This window comes from Heptranchias perlo, unplaced genomic scaffold (assembly GCF_035084215.1).
Source record: "Heptranchias perlo isolate sHepPer1 unplaced genomic scaffold, sHepPer1.hap1 HAP1_SCAFFOLD_56, whole genome shotgun sequence".
Taxonomy (NCBI): domain Eukaryota; kingdom Metazoa; phylum Chordata; class Chondrichthyes; order Hexanchiformes; family Hexanchidae; genus Heptranchias; species Heptranchias perlo.
The window spans coordinates 5,685,093-5,709,110 of record NW_027139581.1 but is presented as its reverse complement, the minus strand read 5'-3'; the positions used below and the strand labels follow the sequence as shown (position 1 = coordinate 5,709,110).

General features: G+C 48.6%; 2 protein-coding genes across 2 annotated transcripts in view; one reads left to right on the top strand and one right to left on the bottom strand.

Moving 5' to 3' along the window:
* The window catches only part of LOC137315777 (zinc finger protein 850-like), a 114,136-nt gene extending 92,172 nt beyond the window's left edge, over window positions 1-21,964 (bottom strand). The window contains exons 1-2 of the mRNA XM_067980266.1: window positions 21,841-21,964; window positions 14,386-15,835 (exon numbers count right to left, since the gene is read on the bottom strand). Of these exons, the coding sequence (XP_067836367.1) occupies window positions 14,386-15,835; window positions 21,841-21,964 (1,574 nt within the window). The remainder of the gene's footprint in view (window positions 1-14,385; window positions 15,836-21,840) is intronic.
* On the top strand, window positions 4,651-5,800 carry LOC137315722 (zinc finger protein 551-like). Its single transcript, XM_067980226.1, has one exon. The coding sequence runs from the start codon at window positions 4,822-4,824 to the stop codon at window positions 5,605-5,607; it is 786 nt and encodes a 261-aa protein (XP_067836327.1). The 5' UTR covers window positions 4,651-4,821; the 3' UTR covers window positions 5,608-5,800.
* Window positions 21,965-24,018: the final 2,054 nt, after the last annotated feature.

The window sequence follows — 24,018 nt, the reverse complement described above, 5'->3', positions numbered from 1 at the left end:
CAATATCATTTCTCACTATTATACCAATTTCATCCTTTATTAACAGAGCTACCCCACCACCTTTACCTTTTTTCCTATCCTTCCGAAATGTGAAATTACCCTGAATATTGAGCTCCCAACCTTGGTCATCTTGCAACCACGTCACTGTAACGGCCACGAGATCATACCCATTTGTTTCTCTTTGTGCCGTCAATTCATCGATCTTATTATGAATGCTGCTCGCATTCAGAAAAAGAACATTTAATTTAGTCTTTTTACCATTCTTTCCTACCCCGGTCCCATTTGCTCGTGTTGTACGCTCTGTCCCTTCCTGACACACTCTGTTTGTCATTACCCCCATCACTTTCCTGCACGACTTCCTTGTCTTTTCTCTTTATCAATCTAAACTTCGCCCCACCTGCGTCCTCCGCCCCTCTATTTGGTTTAAAGCCTTCTCTACCGCCCTAATTATTCGTTTTGCCAGGACACTGGTCTCAGCATGGTTCAGATGAAGACCATCCCAACAGAACAGCTCCCTCTTTCCCCAGTACTGGTGACAGTGCCCCATGAATCGAAACCCACTTCTCCCACACCAATCATTGAACCACACATTCATCTCTCTGATCTGATTTACCCTGTGTTAATTTGCTCGTGGCTCAGGTAATAATCCGGAGATTATCACCTCTATGGTTCTGCTTTTTAATTTGGTCCCTCGCTGCTCAAACTCCCTCAGCAGAATCTCTTTCTTAGTCGTACCTATGTCGTTGGTACCTACGTGGACCACGACAACTTGATCCGCCCCCTCCCACTCCAAGTTTCTCTCCAGCCCTGAGGAGATGTCCTTAACCCTGGCACCGGGTAGGCAACACAGCCTTCGGGACTCTCGCTCTTGGCTGCAGAGAACAGTGTCTATCCCTCTAACTATACTGTCGCCGACTACAACCACATTCCATTTTACTCCCCCCACTTGAATGGCCCCCTGAACCACGGTGCCGTGGCCAGTTTGCTCATCCTCCCTCCAGTCCCTGCACTCGTCCTTCAAGAACCTCGTATCTACTGGACAAGCAGAGGCTGAGGCTCCTGCAATGCTGCCTCCTGGATCCCCGTACCCGGCTCACTCGCAGTCACACCCTCCTGTCCCTGACCACGTGCCAATTCTACAGTATTAAGACTAAGGGGCGTGACTGCCTCCTGGATCAAACTGTCCAGGTAACGTTCTCCCTCCCTGATGCATCGCAATGTCTGCATCTCAGACTCCAGCTCCTCAACTCGGAGCCGAAGATCCTCGAGCTGCAGATATTTACCGCAGATGTAGTCGCCCTGGACAAAACTGTCCAGGAGCTCCAACATATTGCAGCTGCAACACATCTCCTGCCCTGTCATAACTATTTTATTTATTTAATTGATTACTACACTGCCCATCAAATTATTTTAAGGTTGAACCAAGTACTGGCCTTGTTTAATTAATTAATTAAGTTTATTTTTTTTAAATGTAGTTTTATGCTGTAAGTTCCTGAGCCCACAGTCCTACGAATGAAGAAAACAGAAGAGATACTCACCACCAACCACCGACCTGTCTTACCTGGGACATCAAACTGCAGTTTGGTTTTGTTGTTGCTGTGACCCGCTCTCGGTCCGCTCCGCTCTCCTCTCCGCTCCGCTCCGCTCTCCTCTCCGCTCTCGGTCCGCTCCTCTCCGTTCTCGGTCCGCTCTTCTCCGCTCTCGGTCCGTTCTTTTCCGCTCTCGGTCCACTCCTCTCCCCTCTCGGTCCACTCCTCTCCCCTCTCCGCTCTCTGTCCGCTCCTCTCCGCTCTCGGTCCGGTCCTCTCCCCTCTCGGTCCGCTCCTCTCCGCTCTCGGTCCGCTCCTCTCCGCTCTCGGTCCGCTCCTCTCCGCTCTCGGTCCGCTCCTCTCCGCTCTCGGTCCGCTCCTCTCCCCTCTCGGTCCGCTCCTCTCCGCTCTCGGTCTGCTCCTCTCCGCTCTCGGTCCGCTCCTCTCCGCTCTCGGTCCGCTCCTCTCCCCTGACTAATCAAATGCACCTCACTCCTTACTGCACCGAATCCCCTCACTCACCAAATTCCCAATTATAGACTCTGTCGAAACCAGACTCCGTCAATAGCTGCTACTCCGTGCTCCATCACTCTAACTCGTGGTCAGGATTGAGGATTGGGGTCAGTGGTTCGGGCTGGTGGGTAGGATTGAGGATTGGGGTTAGTGGTTCGGGCTGGTTGTTAGTATTTATGTGGCTGGTCCAGTTAAGTTTCTGGTCAATGGTTTCCCCCAGGATGTTGATGGTGGGGGATTCGGCGATGGTAATGCCGTTGAATGTGAAGGGGAGGTGGTTAGACTCTCTCTTGTTCGAGATTGTCATTGTCTGGCACATGTCTGGCGCGAATATTACTTGCCCCTTATCAACCCAAACCTGGATATTGCCCAGGTCTTGCTGCATGCGGGCTCGGATTGCTTCATTTATCTGAGGGGTTGCGAATGGAACTGAACACTGTGCAATCATCAGCGAACATCCCCACTTCTGACCTTATGATGGAGGGAAGGTCATTGGAATAAAGAAGGATAAGGGGGAAGATCCTGTCTCTTTCATTCTGGTTTACAGATGTGTTTTGTATGCAGCGTACTGTCTCTTTAAAAAGCCGGATGAACGTTACTGCCCCTTTTAAAAAGCCGGAGAAACGTTACCGTCCGTTTTAAAAGCCGGTTGACTGTCACTGTCCCTTTAAAAAGCCTGATGAATGTTTCCGTCTTTTTAAAGAGCCTGATGCATGTTTCTGTCCCTTTAAAAAGCCTGATGAATGTTACCGTCTTTTTAAAAAGCCTGATGCATGTCACTGTCCCTTTAAAAAGTCTGATGAATGTTTTCCCACCTGTTAGCACTAACCACATTGTGTTATTTTTATTTTAATTTATTAATTACACTGTGTTATTCCCCTATTGCTCCCTGCTCTCTGTCCTGAATTGATCCATTTTACTAACTAATGTTGAAATCTTTGCTCCGCCCCACAGGATTCCATCTGTTTGAAGCCACAACAGAAAGGTCCAGTTTTCTCCCGGAGTTTGAGATCAATCAGGTTCAAAAATGTTTCAGCCAATGAGGGAGATCCGGGCTCAGCCCCGCCCACTCGGTGCCGCAAGTCCCGCCCCCTCACTCACTCCCATTGGTTGGAGGACCCGCCGCCCGCTCGGTCCTCCAGCCCCGCCCCCGCTCTTCCTATTGGCCCGGAGCTCCCGTCGATCACCCGGGCAGTGTGAGCTGAGCATGCGCGGGGGGCGGGCGGCGACTGAGGGAGAGGCGGAGGAGAAAGAGCTGGAGAGAGCGGGTTAATAAAGGGCTGGGATCGCAGGGCCCAGAAACACCGAGTGTCGGGCCCAGGACCCGAGAGAAAACAGGCGGCATCATCCCCCCTCCATTCTCCCCCCTCCATTCTCCCCCCTCCACTATCTCCCCTCCATTCTCCCCCCTTTCCCGCCGTTAGTGACCCGTCGGTTCAAGCGGAAACGCAGCAAGCGGCCCGTGGGCCGCGCGCATGCGCCAAACTGCAGGACTGTCAGGGAGCGTCTGTAAAGGATGTGAAACGGTGACGGTAAAGGAGCGTCTGCAAATGAAGGAGAAAAAGTGATTGGGTCAGGGAGTGTCTGTAAATAAAGGAGAAATGGTGATGATCTGGGAGTGTCTGCAATTGAAGGTGAAATCATGATGCATCAGGCAGCGTCTGTAAATGAAAGAAAAATAACAATGTGTCAAGGAGCATTTGTATCGAAGGAGAAATCATGATGAGTCAGGGAGCGTCTTTAAATAATGGAGAAATCATGTTGGAGCAGGCAGCTTCCGGAAATGAAGGAGAAATCATGCGTCAGGGATCGTCTATAAACGAAGAGAAATGGAGACGAGTCAGGGGGTGTGAGAGAATCATACTTACCTATTTAACACACAGGCTAAAAATCAACATCACAAAAATATAAAGACAAATCATCAGCAATATTATATCAGCGCTTTTCATCAGTTCACTTCAAGGCAGTTTGCAAAGCTCTGTTGCCAGTCTGATTAACCCTTTCCTTAAAGAGAGACAACTCCTGCTACTTCCCCCTCGACCATGTCCCCATCACTGAAGATCATCAATTCTCAGAACGTTACTGACCTCATCTCTTCAGGAGGAGAAACCAGTCATTATAGAACTGAACCCAGCCAGAGTCAGCACCTTCAGGGGAGGAGAGAGAGGGGAACCAGTGAGTGCAGAACTGCACCCAGTCAGAGTCAGCACCTTCAGGGGAAGAGAGAGAGGGGAACCTGTGAGTGTAGAACTGAACCCAGTCAGAGTTAGCACCTTCAGGGGAGGAGAGAGAGGGGAACCAATGAGTGTAGAACTGAACCCAGTCAGAGTTAGCACCTTCAGGGGAGGAGAGAGAGGGGAACCAGTGAGTGTAGAACTGAACCCAGTCAGAGTCAGCACCTTCAGGGGAGGAGAGAGAGGGGAACCTGTGAGTGTCGAACTGAACTCAGCCGGAGTAGTGGGAGTGAGAAAACTGGATATGGAGTATGGAATTTAGAAATGGTGCGATGGGTTTGGATTTCAGCAGAGGGAGGAGGGAGAGTGTGTGGGACGGGGATTTACAGCTTTGGGGGAACAAGAGATGAAAGAATATTCCATTGAAACTGGAATTGTCTGTTCTGAATTTCTATCCTGTATTTACAGTGATGACTTTTGTAAACTCCTTTTACAGGGCACTAGAAGGGGAGGATTAACAGACCAGAAACTCAAATCAAACATCACGTCAAGATCTGATAGAGACACTCGATTCATCAGGACCTGAATATCATCGGCCTTTGAGTATGGAAGGAAAAAGCACCATTCACAGAGGGGAGAGGCCGTGGGAATGTGGGGACTGTGGGAAGGGATTCAATTGCCCGTCCCAGCTCGAAACTCATCGACGCAGTCACACTGGGGAGAGGCCGTTCATCTGCTCCGTGTGTGGGAAGGGATTCACGAAATCATCCCACCTCATTGAACACAAATTTGTCCACATTGATAAGAGACCGATTAAATGTTCTGAGTGTGAGAAGAGCTTTAAAAACACAAAGGATCTGTTGACACACCAGCGAGTTCACACTGGGGAGAGACCGTTCACCTGCTCCGTGTGTGAGAAGCGATTCACTCAGTCTTGCCACCTACTGACACACCAGCGAGTTCACACTGCAGAGAGGCCGTACCTCTGCTCTGTGTGTGGGAAGGGATTCACTCAGGCTTCCAACCTGTTGAGACACCAGCGAGTTCATACTGGGGAGAGGCCGTTCACCTGCTCCGTGTGTGGAAGCAAATTCAGTTTTTCAGCCAGCCTCAGTAAACACCAACTTGTTCACACCAATAAGAGACCCTTTAAATGTTCTGACTGTGAGAAGAGCTTTAAAAGCACTAAGCATCTGCTGAAACACCAACGTACTCACACTGGGGAGAGGCCGTTCACCTGCTCCGCATGTGGGAAGGGATTCACTCAGTCATCCCACTTGCTGAGACACCAGCGACTTCACACTGGGGAGAGGCCGTTCACCTGTTCCGTGTGTGGGAAGGGATTCACTCAGTCATCCCACCTCCTGTCACACCAGCGAGTCCACAAGTGACTGCAGTGGTTGGATTCTGCTGCTATTGCCGCTGTTAATCACATCCAGGACTGAACCATGTTCATTTTCGCAGTTGGGGATTGTTTCTGCTGATGTTAATTACATGTAGCCGTGGTATCCAGGGAAGGGATCGGTAACACGCTGCAATTTAATATTTTGATACATGTGAAATAAATCAGCTTTGCTTCAAACACACAGTTTGTCAAGTCCTTGAGTTCTCCAAGGTAAGAGGAGACTATTTGACGTCCTGTTACCCACTGTTCCATTTTTGGGTCGTTTCTCCTTTCTAACTCTGGATTATTTCAGTTCTCATACCTTCGGTTACTCTCATGGACAAGTCCCAGCTCCCCATACCTCCCAGATTCCTTCTCCTAACCTCAGTATCCAGGGAAGGTATCGGTAACAGGCCCGGGATCAATAAACACTGAACCCAGTCTGTTAATTACTCCACTGTAGGGGTGAGGGCTGTAACAGGTGAGTGTGATCCCCTCCCCAACCAATGTGTGACGCTTCTGCAGTCAAATATCCTGCTGCCACTCACTGTCCCGACTCAAGGGTAAAGAGTTGCCACTTAACTGGTCTTGGAGCTTGACCACAGCCTGTGGATCTGTGACCCCAGTGGAAGTCAGCACCTTCAGTCGTGGTGAGAAACCCACTGTGAGCAGAGTGAGAATAAAATAAATGAGGCACTGGGACCCTGAAGCCCCGCCCACTCTTTGTTCCTGGTCACTGGGACCCTGAAGCCCCGCCCACTCTTTGTTCCTGGTCACGGGGAGACTGAAGCCCCGCCCACTCTTTGTTCCTGGTCACTGGGACCCTGAAGCCCCGCCCACTCTTTGTTCCTTGTCGCTGGGACCCTGAAGCCCCGCCCACTCTTTGTTCACGGTCACTGGGACCCTGAAGCCCCGCCCACTCTTTGTTCACGGTCACTGGGACCCTGAAGCCCCGCCCACTCTTTGTTCACGGTCACTGGGACCCTGAAGCCCCGCCCACTCTTTGTTCCTGGTCACTGGGACCCTGAAGCCCCGCCCACTCTTTGTTCCCGGTCACTGGGACCCTGAAGCCCCGCCCACTCTTTGTTCACGGTCACTGGGACCCTGAAGCCCCGCCCACTCTTTGTTCACGGTCACTGGGATCCTAAAGCCCCGCCCACTCTTTGTCCCCACTCACGGGGAGCCTGGAGCCCCGCCCACTGTTTGTTCCTGTACCAGGAAGGCTGCGCCTGCGCAATTCTGCTGACAAACGTCCTGACCTTCCTCTACAAAAATGGCGGTGGGAGACCCGCGCCTGTTATCGGGGAATAAGGCTCACGGCTTCAATCCTGGTGAACACGCCCGCTCCGATGGCATCTGAGGCCGCGCTCTATCTTTATAAACCCTGCGGCGTGGGCTTGCCCGGTTTATTAATCTCCTGCCCCCGGGCTCTTTTACCTCCACCAGACCCGCGGCTCCGGACAGAAGTCACTCTTGCGCCTGCGCGTTGGACTCCTTTAATAGGGAATAGGGCGTATTCGCATTCGCGCTGCACTCTGGGTAACGCGGACCGCCATTGGAACCATTTTATTGGCGATTGCTTTGATTGGCGGGGTCCGGGGGGACGGTGGGGGAAACGGGGGGATCAGCGAAAATAAATGGAACTTGATCGGAACATTGGAGCCCGGGGCTCGGCCGCCACATGGAGCCCGGGGCTCGGCCGCCACATGGAGCGGTCTCCGCCCCGCGCCAGGCTCGCTGGGCCGCCATTAACCGGAAGCAACAGGAGACTGTCGCCATTCTTAAAGGGACAGTGAGCGGACTGTCTCTGCCGTTGGCAGTTAAAGTGCTCCCTTCGACTCCAAGTTGTGTTTTTGTGGTAGTGAAACGCACAGTGCTTCTCCTCAACCGTGGGGCTGAGGCGGATCTTTAAAGGGACAGTGGTTCCCTTCTTTTACATAGAATTACTTCGAGATGACAGCAGAGAAACAGGCCATTCGACCCAACTGGTCGAAGCCGGTGATAATGCTCCACACGACCCTCCTCCCTGCATCATTTAACTCCTTTCTGTGCATGTTTATTGTTAAAGGTACAGTGCCACTTCTTACCTGTTGGAGTGGTGCAAATATTTAAAGGGACAGTGACTCCACTTTCTGTATATATTTATAGTTAAAGTTACAGTGCACCTCCTTACCTGTGGCAGTTGGCGGGATTTCAGGGTCTCTGTTCCCAACCTGGTTCAAGTCACCAGGAGACAAAATCATTGACTCATTTAATGTGTTCTCACGCTGCACACAGAGGGTTTCTCACCGTTCTCTGAGCTCCTCCCCTCAAGCTGCTGACACGCGCTGGGGTGACAGTCCGATTCCCAGAGATTTCTGAAGTAACAACCCCAGGGTCGACTTCCATTTTAAAGTCCCGAGGGTTAGAATCCCCATCTACACTCCCAGGGTTAGAATCCCCATCTACACTCCCAGGGTTAGAATCCCCATCTACACTCCCAGGGTTAGAATCCCCATCTACACTCCCAGGGTTAGAATCCCCATCGACACTCCCAGGGTTAGAATCCCCATCTGCACTCCCAGAGTTAGAATCCCCATCGACACTCCCAGGGTTAGAATCCCCATCTACACTCCCAGGGTTAGAATCCCCATCGACACTCCCAGGGTTAGAATCCCCATCTACACTCCCAGGGTTAGAATCCCCATCTGCACTCCCAGGGTTAGAATCCCCATCTACACTCCCAGGGTTAGAATCCCCATCTGCACTCCCAGGGTTCGAATCCGCATCTGCACTCCCAGGGTTAGAATCCCCATCGACACTCCCAGTGTTAGAATCCCCATCGACACTCCCAGTGTTAGAATCCCCATCGACACTCCCAGGGTTAGAATCCCCATCTGCACTCCCAGGGTTAGAATCCCCATCTGCACTCCCAGGGTTAGAATCCCAATCTACACTCCCAGGGTTAGAATCCCCATCGACACTCCCAGGGTTAGAATCCCCATCTACACTCCCAGGGTTAGAATCCCCATCTTCACTCCCAGGGTTAGAATCCCCATCTCCACTCCCAGGGTTAGAATCCCAGTGTACAATCCCAGTGTTAGAATCCCAATGTACAGTCCCAGGGTTCGAATCCCACAGGAACGTAGGAACAGGAGTAGGCCATTCAGCCCCTTGTGCCTGCTCCGCCATTTGATAAGATCATGGCTGATCTGTGATCTAACTCCATATACCTGCCTTTGGCCCATATCCCTTAATACCTTTGGTTGCCAAAAAGCTATCTATCTCAGATTTAAATTTAGAAATTGAGCTAGTATCAATTGCCGTTTGCGGAAGAGAGTTCCAAACTTCTACCACCCTTTGTGTGTAGAAATGTTTTCTAATCTCACTCCTGAAAGGTCTGGCTCTAATTTTTAGACTGTGCCCCCTACTCCCAGAATCCCCAACCAGCGGAAATAGTTTCTCTCTATCCACCCTATCTGTTCCCCTTAATATCTTATAAACTTCGATCAGATCACCCCTTAACCTTCGAAACTCGAGAGAATACAACCCCAATTTATGTAATCTCTCCTCGTAACTTAACCCTTGCATTCCAGGTATCATTCCAGTAAACCTACGCTGCACTCCCTCCAAGGCCAATATGTCCTTCCGAAGGAGCGGTGCCCAGAAGTGCTCACAGTGCTCCAGGTGTGGTCTAACCAGGGTGTTGTACAGCTGCAGCATAACTTCTGCCCCCTTGTACTCTAGTCCTTTAGATATAAAGGCCAGCATTCCATTAGCCTTCTTGATTATTTTCTGCACCTGTTCATGACACTTCAATGATCTATGTACCTGAACCCCAAAGTCCCTTTGGAGATCCACTGTTTTTAACTTTTTACCATTTGGAAAGTACCCTGTTCTATCCTTTCTTGATCCAAAGTGGATGACCTCACATTTGTCTACATTGAATTCCATTTGCCACGATCCCCATGTACAGTCCCAGGGTTAGAATCCCCGTGCACAGTCCCAGGGTTAGAATCCCCATGTACAGTCCCAGGGTTAGAATCCCCGTGTACAGTCCCAAGGTTAGAATCTCTTTATACAGTGCAGAGGGTGCAGTCGGAAAATGTCTGCCTGCGTGTGTAAATTGTCTTCAGTCGGTTGTATCTGTGTGTAGCATGCTTGTAATTTCCTTCTGTGTCTCGAATGTGTGTTGTTTGTGTGTAGTTTGAGTGTGTAATTTGTGTCTGTGTGTCGTGTGTGTGTACTATGTGTAGTTTGTGTGTCTAATATGTGTCTGTGTAGTGTGTCGTATTTGTGTGTGTAGTTTGTGTCTGTGTTTGTTTGTTTACAGTTTGTGTCTGTGTGTAATCTGCCTGTGTTGTTTGTATGTGTGTAATTTCTGACCGTTTGTAGCATGTGTGTTGTTTGTATGTGTGAGTTAGGTATTTTTCATTCGTTCATGGGATGTGGGTGTCGCTGGAGGGCCAGCATTTATTGCCCATCCCTAATTGCCCTTGAGAAGGTGGTGGGGAGCCGCCTTCTTGAACCATGCAGTCCATGTGGTGAAGGTTCTCCTACAGTGCAGCTAGGAAGGGAGTTCTAGGATTTTGACGCAGCGACGATGAAGGAACAGCGATATATTTCCAAGTCGGAATGGTGTGTGACTTGGAGGGGAACGTGCAGGTGGTGTTGTTCCCATGTGCCTGCTGCTCTTGTCCTTCCAGGTGGTAGAGGTCATGGGTTTGGGAGGTGCTGTCGAAGAAGCCTTGGCGAGTTGCTGCAGTGCATCCTGTGGATGGTACACACTGCAGCCACAATGTGCCAGTGGTGAAGGGAGTGAATGTTTAGGGTGGTGGATGAGATGCCAATCAAGCGGGCTGCTTTGTCCTGGATGGTGTCGAGCTTCTTGAGTGTTGTTGGAGCTGCACTCGTCCAGGCAAGTGGAGAGTATTCCATCACACTCCTGACTTGTGAACTGGGAACTGAGGTTAAGGGATATGTCAGTAGAGATGCAGTGGCAGACATTTAATGGGATATTTCATAACACTCAGCAAAGATACATTCCAGTGAGAAAGAAAGACTCTCGGGGAAGGACGTACCATCCGTGTCCAACTAAGGAAGTTAAAGATAGTATCAAATTGAATGAAAAAGCATACAATTCCGCAAAGATTAGTGACAGGTCAGAAGATTGGTCAAAATATTAAAAAACAGCAAAGAATGACTAAAAGAATAATGAGGGAGAGATTTGAGTACGAGAGAAAGCTAGCTGGAAATATAATAACAGATAGTAAGAGTTTCCACAGGTATTTAAAAAGAAGAGTAAGTAAAATGAGTGTTGGTCCTCCAGAGAGTGAGTCTGGGGAATTAATAATGGAGAATAAGGAAATGGTGGATGAATTGAACAGATATTTCGCGTCCGTCTTCACTGTAGAGGATACAAATAACATGCCAGAAATAATTGTGGATCAAGAGGTGAAAGGGAGGGAGGAACTTAAAACATTTACAATCACCAGGGAAAGGGTTTTGAAAAAAATATTAGATCTAAAAGCTGACAAGTTCCCAGGTCCTGACGGACTTCATCCGAGGGTCTTAAAAGAAGTGGCTGCAGAGATAGTCGATGCATTGGTATTAATTTTCCAAAATTCCCTAGGTTCTGGAAGGGTCCCATCAGATTGGAAAATAGCGAATATAACTCCTCTATTCAAGAAAGGAAGGAGACAGAAAGCCGGAAACTACAGGCCAGTTAGCTTAACATCTGTCATGGGGAAATGCGAGAATCTATTATTAAGGAGGTTCTAGCAGGGCACTTAGAAAATCTCAATGCAATCAGGCAGAGTCAACACGGCTTTGTGAAAGGGAAATCGTGTTTGACTAATTTATTAGAGTTCTTTGAGAAAGTAACAAGCAACGTGGATAAAGGGGACCCTGTGGATGTGGTGTGCTTGGAGATCCAGAAGGCTTTTGACAAGGTGCCACACCAAAGGTGACTACACAAAATAAGAACTCATGGTGAAGGGGGTAACATATTTGCATGGATAAAGGATTGGTTAGCTCACAGGAAACAGAGAGTCGGCATAAATGGGTCATTTTCAGGTTGGCAAGATGTAACAAGTGGAGTGCCACAGGGATCAGTGCTTGGGCCTCAACTATTTACAATCTATATCAATGATTTGGATGAAGGGACCAAATGTATTGTTGCTAAATTTGAGAATGAGACAAAGGTAGTTCGGAAAGTAAGTTGTGAAGAGGACATAAGGAGTTTATAAAGGGATATCGATAGGTTAAGTGAGTGAGCAAAAATTTGGCAGATGGAGTATAATGTGGGAAAATGTGAACTTGTCCACTTTGGCAAGAGGAATAGAAAAGCAGTATTTTATTTAAATGGAGAGAGATTGAAGAACTCTGAAGTCCAGAGCGATCTGGGTATCGTAGTACATGAATCACAGAAAGTTAGTCTGCAGGTACAGCAAGTGATTAGGAAGGCAAATGGAATGTTCTCATTTACTACAAGGGGAATGGAATATAAAAGTGGAAATGTTTTACTACAGTTGTTCAGGGCATTGGTGAGACCACATCTAGAATAATGTGCGCAGTTTTGGTCTCCTTATTTAAGAAAGGACATAATTGCTTTGGAGGCGGTTCAGAGAAGGTTCACTCGACTGATTCCTGGGATAAGGGGGTTATCTTATGAGGAAAGGTTGGACAAGTTGGGCCTGTATACATTGGAGTTTAGAAGGATGAGAGGTGATCTTATTGAAACACATAAGATCCTGAGGGGACTAGAAGGGATAGATGCTGAGAGGATGTTTCCCCTTGTGGGAGAGACTAGAACTCGGGGCCACAGTTTAAAAATAAGGGGTCTCCCATTTAAGACGGAGATGAGGAGAATTTTTTTCCCTGAAGGTTGTGAGTCTGTGGAACTCCCTTCCCCAGAGAGCGGGGGAGGCAGGGTCATTGAATATTTTTAAGGCCGAGTTAGATAGATTCCTGATTATCAAGGGAGTCAAATGTTATAGTAGGTAGACGGGAAAGTAGGGTTGATGTCACCATCAGATCAGCCATGATCTTATCAAATGACAGAGCAGGCTCGAGGGGCCGAATGGCCTACTCCTGCTCTTAATTCGTATGTTCATACGAGTGAGGAATATGCCGCGCCATGAGGTTACAGATTGTGTTGGATTACAATTCTGCTGCTGCTGATGGCCCACAGCGCCTCACGGATGCCCAGTTTTGAGCTGCTCGATCTGTTCTGAATCTATCCCATTTAGCACGATGGCAGTGCCACACAACACGTTGGATGGTGTCCTCAGTGTGAAGACAGGACTTGGCTCCACAAGGACTGTGCGGTGGTCACTCCTACCAATACCGTCATGGACAGATGCTTGCCTTGTTTGCCCTCCCCAATTGCATTACCTCACACTTCTCTGGATTGAATTCCATTTGCCACTTTTCTGCCCACCTGACCAGTCCATTGATATCTTCCTGCAGTCTACAGCTTTCCTCCTCACTACCAACCACACGGCCAATTTATGTATCATCTGCAAACTTCTTGATCAAGTCCTCCACATTCAAGTGTAAATCATTAATATATACCACAAAAAGCAAGGGACCTCGTACTGAGCCTTGAGGAACCCCACTGGAAACAGCCTTCCAGTTGCAAAAACATCCGTCAACCATCACCCTTTGCTTCCTGCCACTGAGCCAATTTTGGATCTGACTCGCCACTTGCCCTTTGATCCCAAGGGATTTTACTTTTTTGACCAGTCTGCCATGTGGGACCTTGTCAAAAGACTTGCTAAAATCCAAGTATACTGCATCAAACGCGTTGCCCTCATCGACAATCCTTGTTACCTCCTCATAAGAGTCAATCAAGTTAGTCAGACACGACATTCCCTGAACAAATCCATGCTGACTGTCCTTGATTAATCCGTGCCTTTCTAAATGACAATTAATATTGTCCCTCAGAATTGTTTCCAATCATTTGCCCACCACCGAGGTTCGGCTGACTGGCCTGTAATTACTCAGTCTATCCCTTTCTCCCTTTTTAAACAATGGTACACTGTATTTAAAAGAAAGCTGATTTATTTGAGACTGATACAGAATATTAAATTCCAGCCCAGTTATAGGGGTTATTATCAGAAACAAACCCTGTGGAAATGCATAAAAGATACCTGACCATATTAACTCTCTCTAATACACCGAACCCACAAATGTAGAAATGCATGATGGATATTTGACCATATTAACTGACCAGCTAATTCAATGTAAAGCTCACAGAATAGTTTCTCATGAAAAACACACAGAAGCACAATTGTGTTATTACTTTGAGCTCTCTCTCATGCTGATAACTGTCTGACTAACAGAAATGAATGACCATATAGCCTTGAGACTAGGTACAGACTCACTGATAACAAGGACAGTTTCTGAGGGAAAAGCACTTTCCCAGGCCTGTGTCCAAAATCACCAGACGGCCATGGGAACCAGAGGGTGGGTTCCCTATTTTGATTGACTAACTACCTGAACCAATAAAGAATGTACGTGTACGCCCATATTCCATGACAGGTGGGCGTTGTTAATGAACTGTATAAACGTGAGCTGTTTCTTGAACTCAGCGAAGACGTATCATCAACCAGTGTTTGAGGGACACTTCCTCTTGTACAAGTTTCTTAATAAACTCTTGCTTGTCTGAATGAAGTGATTGGGAGTTGATGCATTGTATATAATAGGTAATATTAAGTTTAAGTTTTCGACAACCCCAACGATCAGAATGAACATGGTTCAGTCCTGGATGTGATTAACAACAGAATCCAACTCCTGTGGTAACATGTGAACTCGCTGGTGTGACTGCAGGTTGGTTGACTGAGTGAATCCCTTCCCACAAATGGAGCAGGTGAACGGCCTCTCCCCAGTGTGAACTCGCTGGTGAATCAGCAGGTTGGTTGGCTGAGTGAATCTCTTCCCACAAACGGAGCAGGTGAACGGCCTCTCCCCGGTGTGAACTCGCTGGTGAATCAGCAGGTTGGTTGACTGAGTGAATCCCTTCCCACACACGGAGCAGGTAAACGGCCTCTCCCCAGTGTGAGTACATTGGTGTCTCAGTAGAGCATTCCTGCTTTTAAACCTCTTCTCACAGTCAGAACATTTAAAAGGTCTCTTATCAGTGTGAACAAGTTGGTGTTCAATGAGACTGGATGAACAAGTGAATCCCTTCCCACACACGGAGCAGGTGAACGGTCTCTCCCCAGTGTGAACTCGCTGGTGTTTCATCCGGTCGCCTGAATGAGTGAATCCCTTTCCACACTCTGCGCAGATGAACGGCCTCTCCCCGGTGTGAACTCGCTGGTGTCTCAGCAGGGCGGATGACTGAGTGAATCCCTTCCCACATGCGGAGCAGGGAAACGGCCTCTCCCCAGTGCGAGTACATTGGTGTCTCAGTAGAGCATTCCTGCTTTTAAACCTCTTCTCACAGTCAGAACATTTAAAAGGTCTCTTATCAGTGTGAACAAGTTGGTGTTCAATGAGACTGGATGAACAAGTGAATCCCTTCCCACACACGGAGCAGGTGAACGGTCTCTCCCCAGTGTGAACTCGCTGGTGTTTCAGCCGGTCGGCTGAATGAGCGAATCCCTTCCCACACTCTGCGCAGGTGAACGGCCTCTCCCCGGTGTGAACTCGCTGGTGTCTCAGCAGGGCGGATGACTGAGCGAATCCCTTCCCACACACGGAGCAGGGAAACGGCCTCTCCCCAGTGTGAACTCGCTGGTGAATCAGCAGGGCGGCTGACTGAGCGAATCCCTTCCCACACTCTGCGCAGGTGAACGGCCTCTCCCCGGTGTGAACTCGCTGGTGTCTCAGCAGGGTGGATGACTGAGTGAATCCCTTCCCACACACGGAGCAGGTAATCGGCCTCTCCCCAGTGTGAGTACGTTCGTGTCTCAGTCGAGCATTCCTGCTTTTAAACCTCTTCTCACAGTCAGAACATTTAAAAGGTCGCTTATCACTGTGAACAAGTTGGTGTGAAATGAGGCTGGATGAACAAGTGAATCCTTTCCCACACACGGAGCAGGTGAACGGCCTCGCCCCAGTGTGAAGTCGCTGGTGTTTCAGCAGGGTGGATGACTGAGTGAATCCCTTCCCATATGCGGAGCAGGTAAACGGCCTCTCCCCAGTGTGACTGCGTCGATGAGTTTCCAGCTGTGATGGGTAATTGAATCCCTTCCCACAGTCCCCACATTTCCACGGTTTCTCCGTGGTCCGGGTGTCCTTGTGTCTCTCCAGGTTGGACGATCAGTTGAAGCCTCGTCCACACAGAACACGTGGACGGTTTCTCCCCGCTGTGAATGGTGCGATGTTTTTTCAGACTGTGAGACTGGTTAAAGCTCTTTCCACACAGTGCACTGGAACACTCTCACTCGGGTGTGTGTGTCTCGGTGATTTTCCAGTCACACTGATGTTTGAAATCTTTTCCCACAGACAGAACAGACAAACATTTCTCCTTCCACATTCAAAGGCCGATGATATTCAGGTCCTGATGAATCGAGTGACTCGGTCAGATTGACATGAGGTTTGGTTTGAGTTTCCCGTCTGTGAATCCTCCCCTTCCAATCCCCTGTGAAAGGAGTTTACAAAAGTCCACACTGTAAATACAGGTTAGAAATTCAGAACAGAAAATTCTCGTTTCTACAGAATATTCTTCCCGCTCATTCCCGCAGACTGCAAATCCCAATCCCACACAGTCTCCCTCCTCCCTGTGCTGAAATCCAAACCCATCGCACCATCCCCAACATATTTCCTTCTATCTGAGTTATCTCTCCCTCCCGCTGAAGGTGCTGACTCTGGCTGGGTTCAGATCTACACCCACTGGTTCCTCTCTCTCTCCTCCCCTGAAGGTGCTGACTCTGACTGGGTTCAGTTCCACACTCACTGGTTCCCCTCTCTCTCGTCCCCTGAAGGTGCTGACTCTGACTGGGTTCAGTTCCACACTCACTGGTTCCTCTCTCTCTCTCTCTCTTTCTCTCTCCTCACCTTTCGTTGCTGACTCTGACTGGGTTCAGTTCTACACTCACTGGTTCCCCTCTCTCTCTCCTCCCCTGAAGGGGCTGACTCTGACTGGGTTCAGTTCCACACTCACTGGTTCCCCTCTCTCCTCCCCTGAATGTGCTGACTCTGACTGGGTTCAGTTCGACACTCACTGGTTCCCCTCTCTCTCCTCCCCTGAAGGTGCTGACTCTGACTGGGTTCAGTTCTACACTCACTGGTTCCCCTCTCTCTCCTCCCCTGAAGGTGCTGACTCTGACTGGGTTCAGTTCTACACTCACTGGTTCCCCTCTCTCTCCTCCCCTGAAGGTGCTGACTCTGACTGGGTTCAGTTCTGCACTCACTGGTTCCCCTCTCTCTCCTCCCCTGAAGTTACTGACTCTGTCTGTGTGTACGTGCTCTCTCCCCCTCTTCCCAACACTCTGTCCCTCCCTACATACTGTCCATCTGCAACATCTCCCAATTTTGGTGATGGGCTCTCCTTGACCCATCTCCAATTCTCCCTCTGATACAAACGCTCACGAATACATCCCAATTTTTCTTTGAATGAGACGCTCTGTGACCCGTAACCATTTCTACTTCCTTGACAGACGTTCCCTGATCCATCATCATTCAGGTCTGGTTTTGAGCAGGTGCGGGGGGGGGGGGTGGGGAGGAGGAGGAAAGAGATAATGTTCACTCTTTTATATTGGGGTCTGGGGGGGATAATGTTCACTGTTTTATATTGGGGTCTGGGGGGGGGATAATGTTCACTGTTTTATATTGGGGTCTGGGGGGGGGATAATGTTCACTGTTTTATATTGGGGTCTGGGGGGATAATGTTCACTGTTTTATATTGGGGTCTGGGGGGATAATGTTCACTGTTTTATATTGGGGTCTGGGGGGGGGATAATGTTCACTGTTTTATATTGGGGTCTGGGGGGGGGATAATGTTCACTGTTTTATATTGGGGTCTGGGGGGATAATGTTCACTGTTTTATATTGGGGTCTGGGGGGGGGATAATGTTCACTGTTTTATATTGGGGTCTGGGGGGGGATAATGTTCACTGTTTTATATTGGGGTCTGGGGGGATAATGTTCACTGTTTTATATTGGGGTCTGGGGGGATAATGTTCACTGTTTTATATTGGGGTCTGGGGGGATAATGTTCACTGTTTTATATTGGGGTCTGGGGGGGGGATAATGTTCACTGTTTTATATTGGGGTCTGGGGGGATAATGTTCACTGTTTTATATTGGGGTCTGGGGGGGATAATGTTGACTGTTTTCTGTTGGAGTCTGGGGGGGATAATGTTCACTGTTTTATATTGGGGTCTGGTGGGGGGGATAATGTTCACTGTTTTATATTGGGGTCTGGGGGGATAATGTTCACTGTTTTATATTGGGGTCTGGGGGATAATGTTCACTGTTTTATATTGAGGTCTGGGGGGGATAATGTTCACTGTTTCATATTGGGGTCTGGGGGGATAATGTTCACTGTTTTATATTGGGGTCTGGGGGGATAATGTTCACTGTTTTATATTGGGGTCTGGGGGGGGGGATAATGTTCACTGTTTTATATTGAGGTCTGGGGGGGATAATGTTCACTGTTTTATATTGGGGTCTGGGGGATAATGTTCACTGTTTTATACTGGGGTCTGGGGGATAATGTTCACTGTTTTATATTGGGGTCTGGGGGGATAATGTTCATTGTTTTATATTGGGGTCTGGGGGGATAATGTTCATTGTTTTATATTGGGGTCCAGGGGGATAATGTTCACTGTTTTATATTGGGGTCCTGGGGATAATGTTCACTGTTTTATATTGGGGTCTGGGGGGATAATGTTCATTGTTTTATATTGGGGTCTGGGGGATAATGTTCACTCTTTTATATTGGGGTCTGGGGGATAATGTTCACTGTTTTATATTGGGGTCTGGGGGGGATAATATTCACTGTTTTATATTGGGGTCTGGGGGGGATAATGTTCGCTGTTTTATATTGGGGTCTGGGGATAATGTTCAATGTTTTATATTGGGGTCTGGGGATAATGTTCACTGTTTTATATTGGGGTCTGGGGGGATAATGTTCACTGTTTTATATTGGGGTCTGGGGGGGATAATGTTCACTGTTTTGTATTGGGGTCTGGGGATAATGTTCACTGTTTTATATTGGGGTCTGGGGGGGACAATGTTCACTGTTTTATATTGGGGTCTGGGGGGGATCATGTTCACTGTTTTATATTGGGGTCTGGGGGGGATAATGTTCACTGTTTTATATTGGGGTCTGGGGGGGGGATAATGTTCACTGTTTTATATTGGGGTCTGGGGGATAATGTTCACTCTTTTATATTGGGGTCTGGGGGATAATGTTCACTCTTTTATATTGGGGTCTGGGGGGATAATGTTCACTGTTTTATATTGGGGTCTGGGGGGATAATGTTCACTGTTTTATATTGGGGTCTGGGGGGGATAATGTTCACTGTTTTATATTGGGGTCTGGGGGATAATGTTCACTGTTTTATATTGGGGTCTGGGGGATAATGTTCACTGTTTTATATTGGGGTCCGTGGGGGATAATGTTCACTGTTTCATATTGGGGTCTGGGGGGGATAATGTTCACTGTTTTATATTGGGGTCTGGGGGGGATAATGTTCACTGTTTTATATTGGGGTCTGGGGGGGATAATGTTCACTGTTTTCTATTGGGGTCTGGGGGGATAATTTTCACTGTTTTATATTGGGGTGTGGGGGGATAATGTTCACTGTTTAATATTGGGGTCTGGGGCGGGGATAATGTTCACTGTTTTATATCGGGGTCTGGTGGGATAATGTTCACTGTTTTCTGTTGGGGTCTCGCGGGGATAATGTTCACTGTTTTATATTGGGGTCTCGCGGGGATAATGTTCACTGTTTTATATTGGGGTCTGGGGGTGATAATGTTCACTGTTTTATATTGGGGTCTGGGGGGATAATGTTCACTGTTTTATATTGAGGTCTGGGGGGGATAATGTTCACTGTTTTATATTGGGGTCTGGGGGGATAATGTTCACTGTTTTATATTGGGGTCTGGGGGATAATGTTCACTGTTTTATATTGGGGTCTGGGGGGGATAATATTCACTGTTTTATATTGGGGTCTGGGGGATAATGTTCACTGTTTTATATTGGGGTCTGGGGGATAATGTTCACTGTTTTATATTGGGGTCTGGGGGGGATAATATTCACTGTTTTATATTGGGGTCTGGGGGGGATAATGTTCACTGTTTTATATTGGGGTCTGGGGGATAATGTTCACTGCTTTATATTGGGGTCTGGGGATAATGTTCACTGTTTTATATTGGGGTCTGGGGGGGATAATGTTCAGTGTTTTATCTTGGGGTCTGGGGGGATAATGTTCGCTGTTTTATATTGGGGTCTGGGGGGGATAATGTTCACTGTTTTGTATTGGGGTCTGGGGATAATGTTCACTGTTTTATATTGGGGTCTGGGGGGGACAATGTTCACTGTTTTATATTGGGGTCTGGGGGGGATAATGTTCACTGTTTTATATTGGGGTCTGGGGGGGATAATGTTCACTGTTTTCTTTTGGAGTCTGGGGGGATTATGTTCACTGTTTTATATTGGGGTCTGGGGGGATAATGTTCACTGTTTTATATTGGGGTCTGGGGGGATAATGTTCACTGTTTTATATTGGGGTCTGGGGGGATAATGTTCACTGTTTTATATTGGGGTCTGGGGGGGGATAATGTTCACTGTTTTATATTTGGGTCTGGGGGGATAATGTTCACTGTTTTATATTGGGGTCTGGGGGGATCATGTTCACTGTTTTATATTGGTGTCTGGGGGGAAATATGTTCACTGTTTTATATTGGGGTCTGGGGGGGATAATGTTCACTGTTGTGTATTGGGGTCTGGGGAATAATGTTCACTGTTTTCTATTGGGGTCTGGGGGGATAATGTTCACTGTTTTGTATTGGGGTCTGGGGGGGATAATGTTCACTGTTTTATATTGGGGTCTGGGGGATAATGTTCACTGTTTTATATTGGGGTCTGGGGGGAAACTGTTGACTGTTTTATATTGGGGTCTGGGGCGGCACTCGGTGTTTTCGCAAGTCTGCGTCTCCTGTGCCTGCTCAGCTCACACTGTCCGACAATGAGCCTCTCCCACCCCTCAGCTCACACTGTCCAACAGTGGGCCTCCCCCACCTCTCTCTGTGTGGCTTTTAACAGATGGAACCCTGTGGGGTGGAGCAAACATTTCAACATTTGTTAGTAAAATGGATGAATTCAGGACAGACAGCAGGGATTATTTGAGGAAATAACACAGTGTGGCGAGAAAGGGAATGCAGTGGGTGTTGTGTGGATGGATTGTCTAAAGGTGTTTGAGAAGGTGCCGCACACTTGTTGATAAAATTAAGGCTCACGGAATTGAAGGGAGTGGGGCAGCGTGGACAGGAAGTTGGGGAAAGGGCAGAAAACAGAGAGTGGTGGATAATGGATATTGTTCAGACTGGAGGGATGTAAACAGTGGTGTCCCCCAGGGTCAGTGTTGGGACCATTGCTCTTCTCAATACAGGGAAATGATCTGGGCTCGGGAATTTCGGGCACAAGATGAAAATCTCCAGATAATTCAAATGCCACCAAGATGGGGAGTGTGGGGAACTGTGAAGAGGACTGGAAGTGACTTCAGTGTCACGGACACTGGATAATAAATTGGACAGATAGATGGCAGATGAAATTTAATGCAGAGAAATGTGAAGTGATACATTTTGGGAAGAAGAATAGGGAGAGGAAAAGTGAGAGGCTCCGTTGATGAAGCTGTTCAGAAACTATATCCCAGATTTTAATAGGGTTAATCATTGGTCATTGATTGCTGTGCACTGTCCCATCAAACACTCCCAGGGCAGGTACAGCACGGGTTAGATACAGAGTAAAGCTCCCTCTACACTGTCCCATCAAACACTCCCAGGGCAGGTACAGCACGGGTTAGATACAGAGTAAAGCTCCCTCTGCACTGTCCCATCAAACACTCCCAGGGCAGGTACAGCACGGGTTAGATACAGAGTAAAGCTACCTCTGCACTGTCCCATCAAACACTCCCGGGGCAGGTACAGCACGGGTTAGATACAGAGTAAAGCTCCCTCTACACTGTCCCATCAAACACTCCCGGGGCAGGGACAGCACGGGTTGAGATCCTGAACCCCGCCCACTCTGTTCCTGTACCAAGATGGCCGCGCATGCGCAGTGACGCTGCCTCCTCCTGTACCAAGATGGCGGCCGGTTACCCCGGTAACCCGGGCCTGTTCCCGTGGAGAAGTCCCGCAGTTGCCGTCCGGCTGCTCACACTCGGGACCAGAGGATCCAACTCGGGTCCTGCGGCCTCGCTCCATGTTTATAAGCCGTGGGGCGCGGCCTCCGCCCGGTTTCTCAGTATCCTGTCCCCGGCCACCCGCCTCCCTGCTCCCGACCCTCCGACTCCGTCTGGCGAACGCGCAGAGCCTCTCCCGCGCCTGCGCCCTGGGCTCAGAGCCGAGGCCCCGCCCTCACCCACTGGCCCCGCCCCCTCATGGAGCTGCTCCCTCGCGCGAGGCCCCGCTGGTTTTGGGCGGAATGAGACCGCGCGCTGTTCCTCCTCCCACTGCCTGTGGGAATGGGGCAGATATTTAAAGGGACAGGCACTCCCCTTTGTTTACAGTTAAAGGGACAGTCCCGTTTATCTTTGAATGTTCGGGGATTTTACTAACGGAGCTCCGATAAACAATCGGTCCGTTCTGTAATTAGTGCAGTGATTAGGAACATTTAATCATTATGAACAGGAGGAGGCCATTAAGCCCCTCCAACCTGTTCCGCCATTTAATTGTATCATATCTGATCTGTATCTTAACTCCATCCACCCGCCTTGGTACCATAACCTTTAATACCCTCGCCTAACAAAAACCTATCAATCTCAGATCTGAAATTTTCACTTGACCCCCAGCCTCGACTGCTCTCAGGGAGAGAGTTCCAGATTTCCACTGCCCTTTGTGCGAAGAAGTGATTCCTGACATCGCCCCTGAATGGCCTCGCTCTAATTTTAAGGTTATGCCCCCTTGTTCTGGACTCCCCCAACAGAGGAAGTAATTTCTCTCCATCTGCCCTATCAAATATTTTAATCATCTTGAACACCTCGATTAGATCACCCCTTAATCTTCCAAACTCCACTCAAAACAAGCCCAGTCTATGCAACCTGTCAGTATCACTCTGGTGAATCTGTGCTGCACCCCTTCCAAGGCCAGTATATCCTCCCTGAGGTGCAGTGCCCAGAACTGAAGGCAGTCTCCAGATGGGGTTTAACCAGAGCTCTGTACAACTGCAACATAACTTCCACCCCTTTATATTCCAGCCCCCTTGAGATGAAGGGCAACATTCCTTTAGCCTTTAAAATTATTTTTTGTAACTGTCCACTAGCTTTTAGTGATTTCTGTACTTGGACCCCGAAATCTCTCTGCTCCTCCACAGTTTCTCGCTGCTTGCCGTTTGGTAAATACTCTGATCTCTGTCTTAGGTTCAAAGTGGGTGAATTCACATTTCCCCACATTCAACTCCACCTGCCACCGTTTTGCCCACTCACTGAATCTATTATTGCCCCCTTGCAACTTTCTGCTCCCATCTACACTATTTACTGTGCCTCTTTACTCAATCTCATCAGCAAACTTGGATACATGGCTCTCCATTACTTCATCATAGTCATTTTACTCACAAATGTTGAACTGTTTGCTCGACACCACAGGGTTTCATCTGTTTAAAGCCACAACTGAAAGGTCCAGTTTTCTTCTGGAGTTTTATCTTCAGATAAATCAAGTTTCAAAAATGAGGCAGAATTCCAGAGAAGGAGTGAGATCCGGGCTCAGACACTCCGCCGCAAGTCCCACCCCTCACACACTCCGATTGGTTGGAGGACCAACCGCCCGCTCGGTCCTCCAGTCCCTCTCCGCTCTTCCTATTGGTCGGCAGCGCATTTGTTCCGGGTTGACGCTGGGATTGAAGGTCCTGAGCTGCAATTGGAAAATAAACATCAATCCGGCCCGTCAGTTCCAATGTGCAATGAGATTTGGGGAAAAATACATTTCCCAAAGTTTTCTCGAGGCGAGGCGGTGCGCGCCTGCGCTGTGAGTGTTTCTGACGCTTTAATGGCGGTCTCCATTACCCAGCGTGCCCCGGGCTCTCGGGTTTAGGTTTATTTTTATTTTATTTTATTTCCGCTCCGCCCTCCGCTGCTCCAAAAGCGCTTTTTCCCCCGCCCCCAATCTCAGTCCCATCAGAGAAACTGACGGTCGGGTCGGAGCTCCAATGGCGGCGGTCCGTCCCCAGACTGCACCGCGCGCCAGAATGTCCCCTATCGATCTGAGAGGAGCCCAGTGCGCCGGCGCAGGAGAGGCTGATTGTTGGTCAGTGTGAGCTGAGC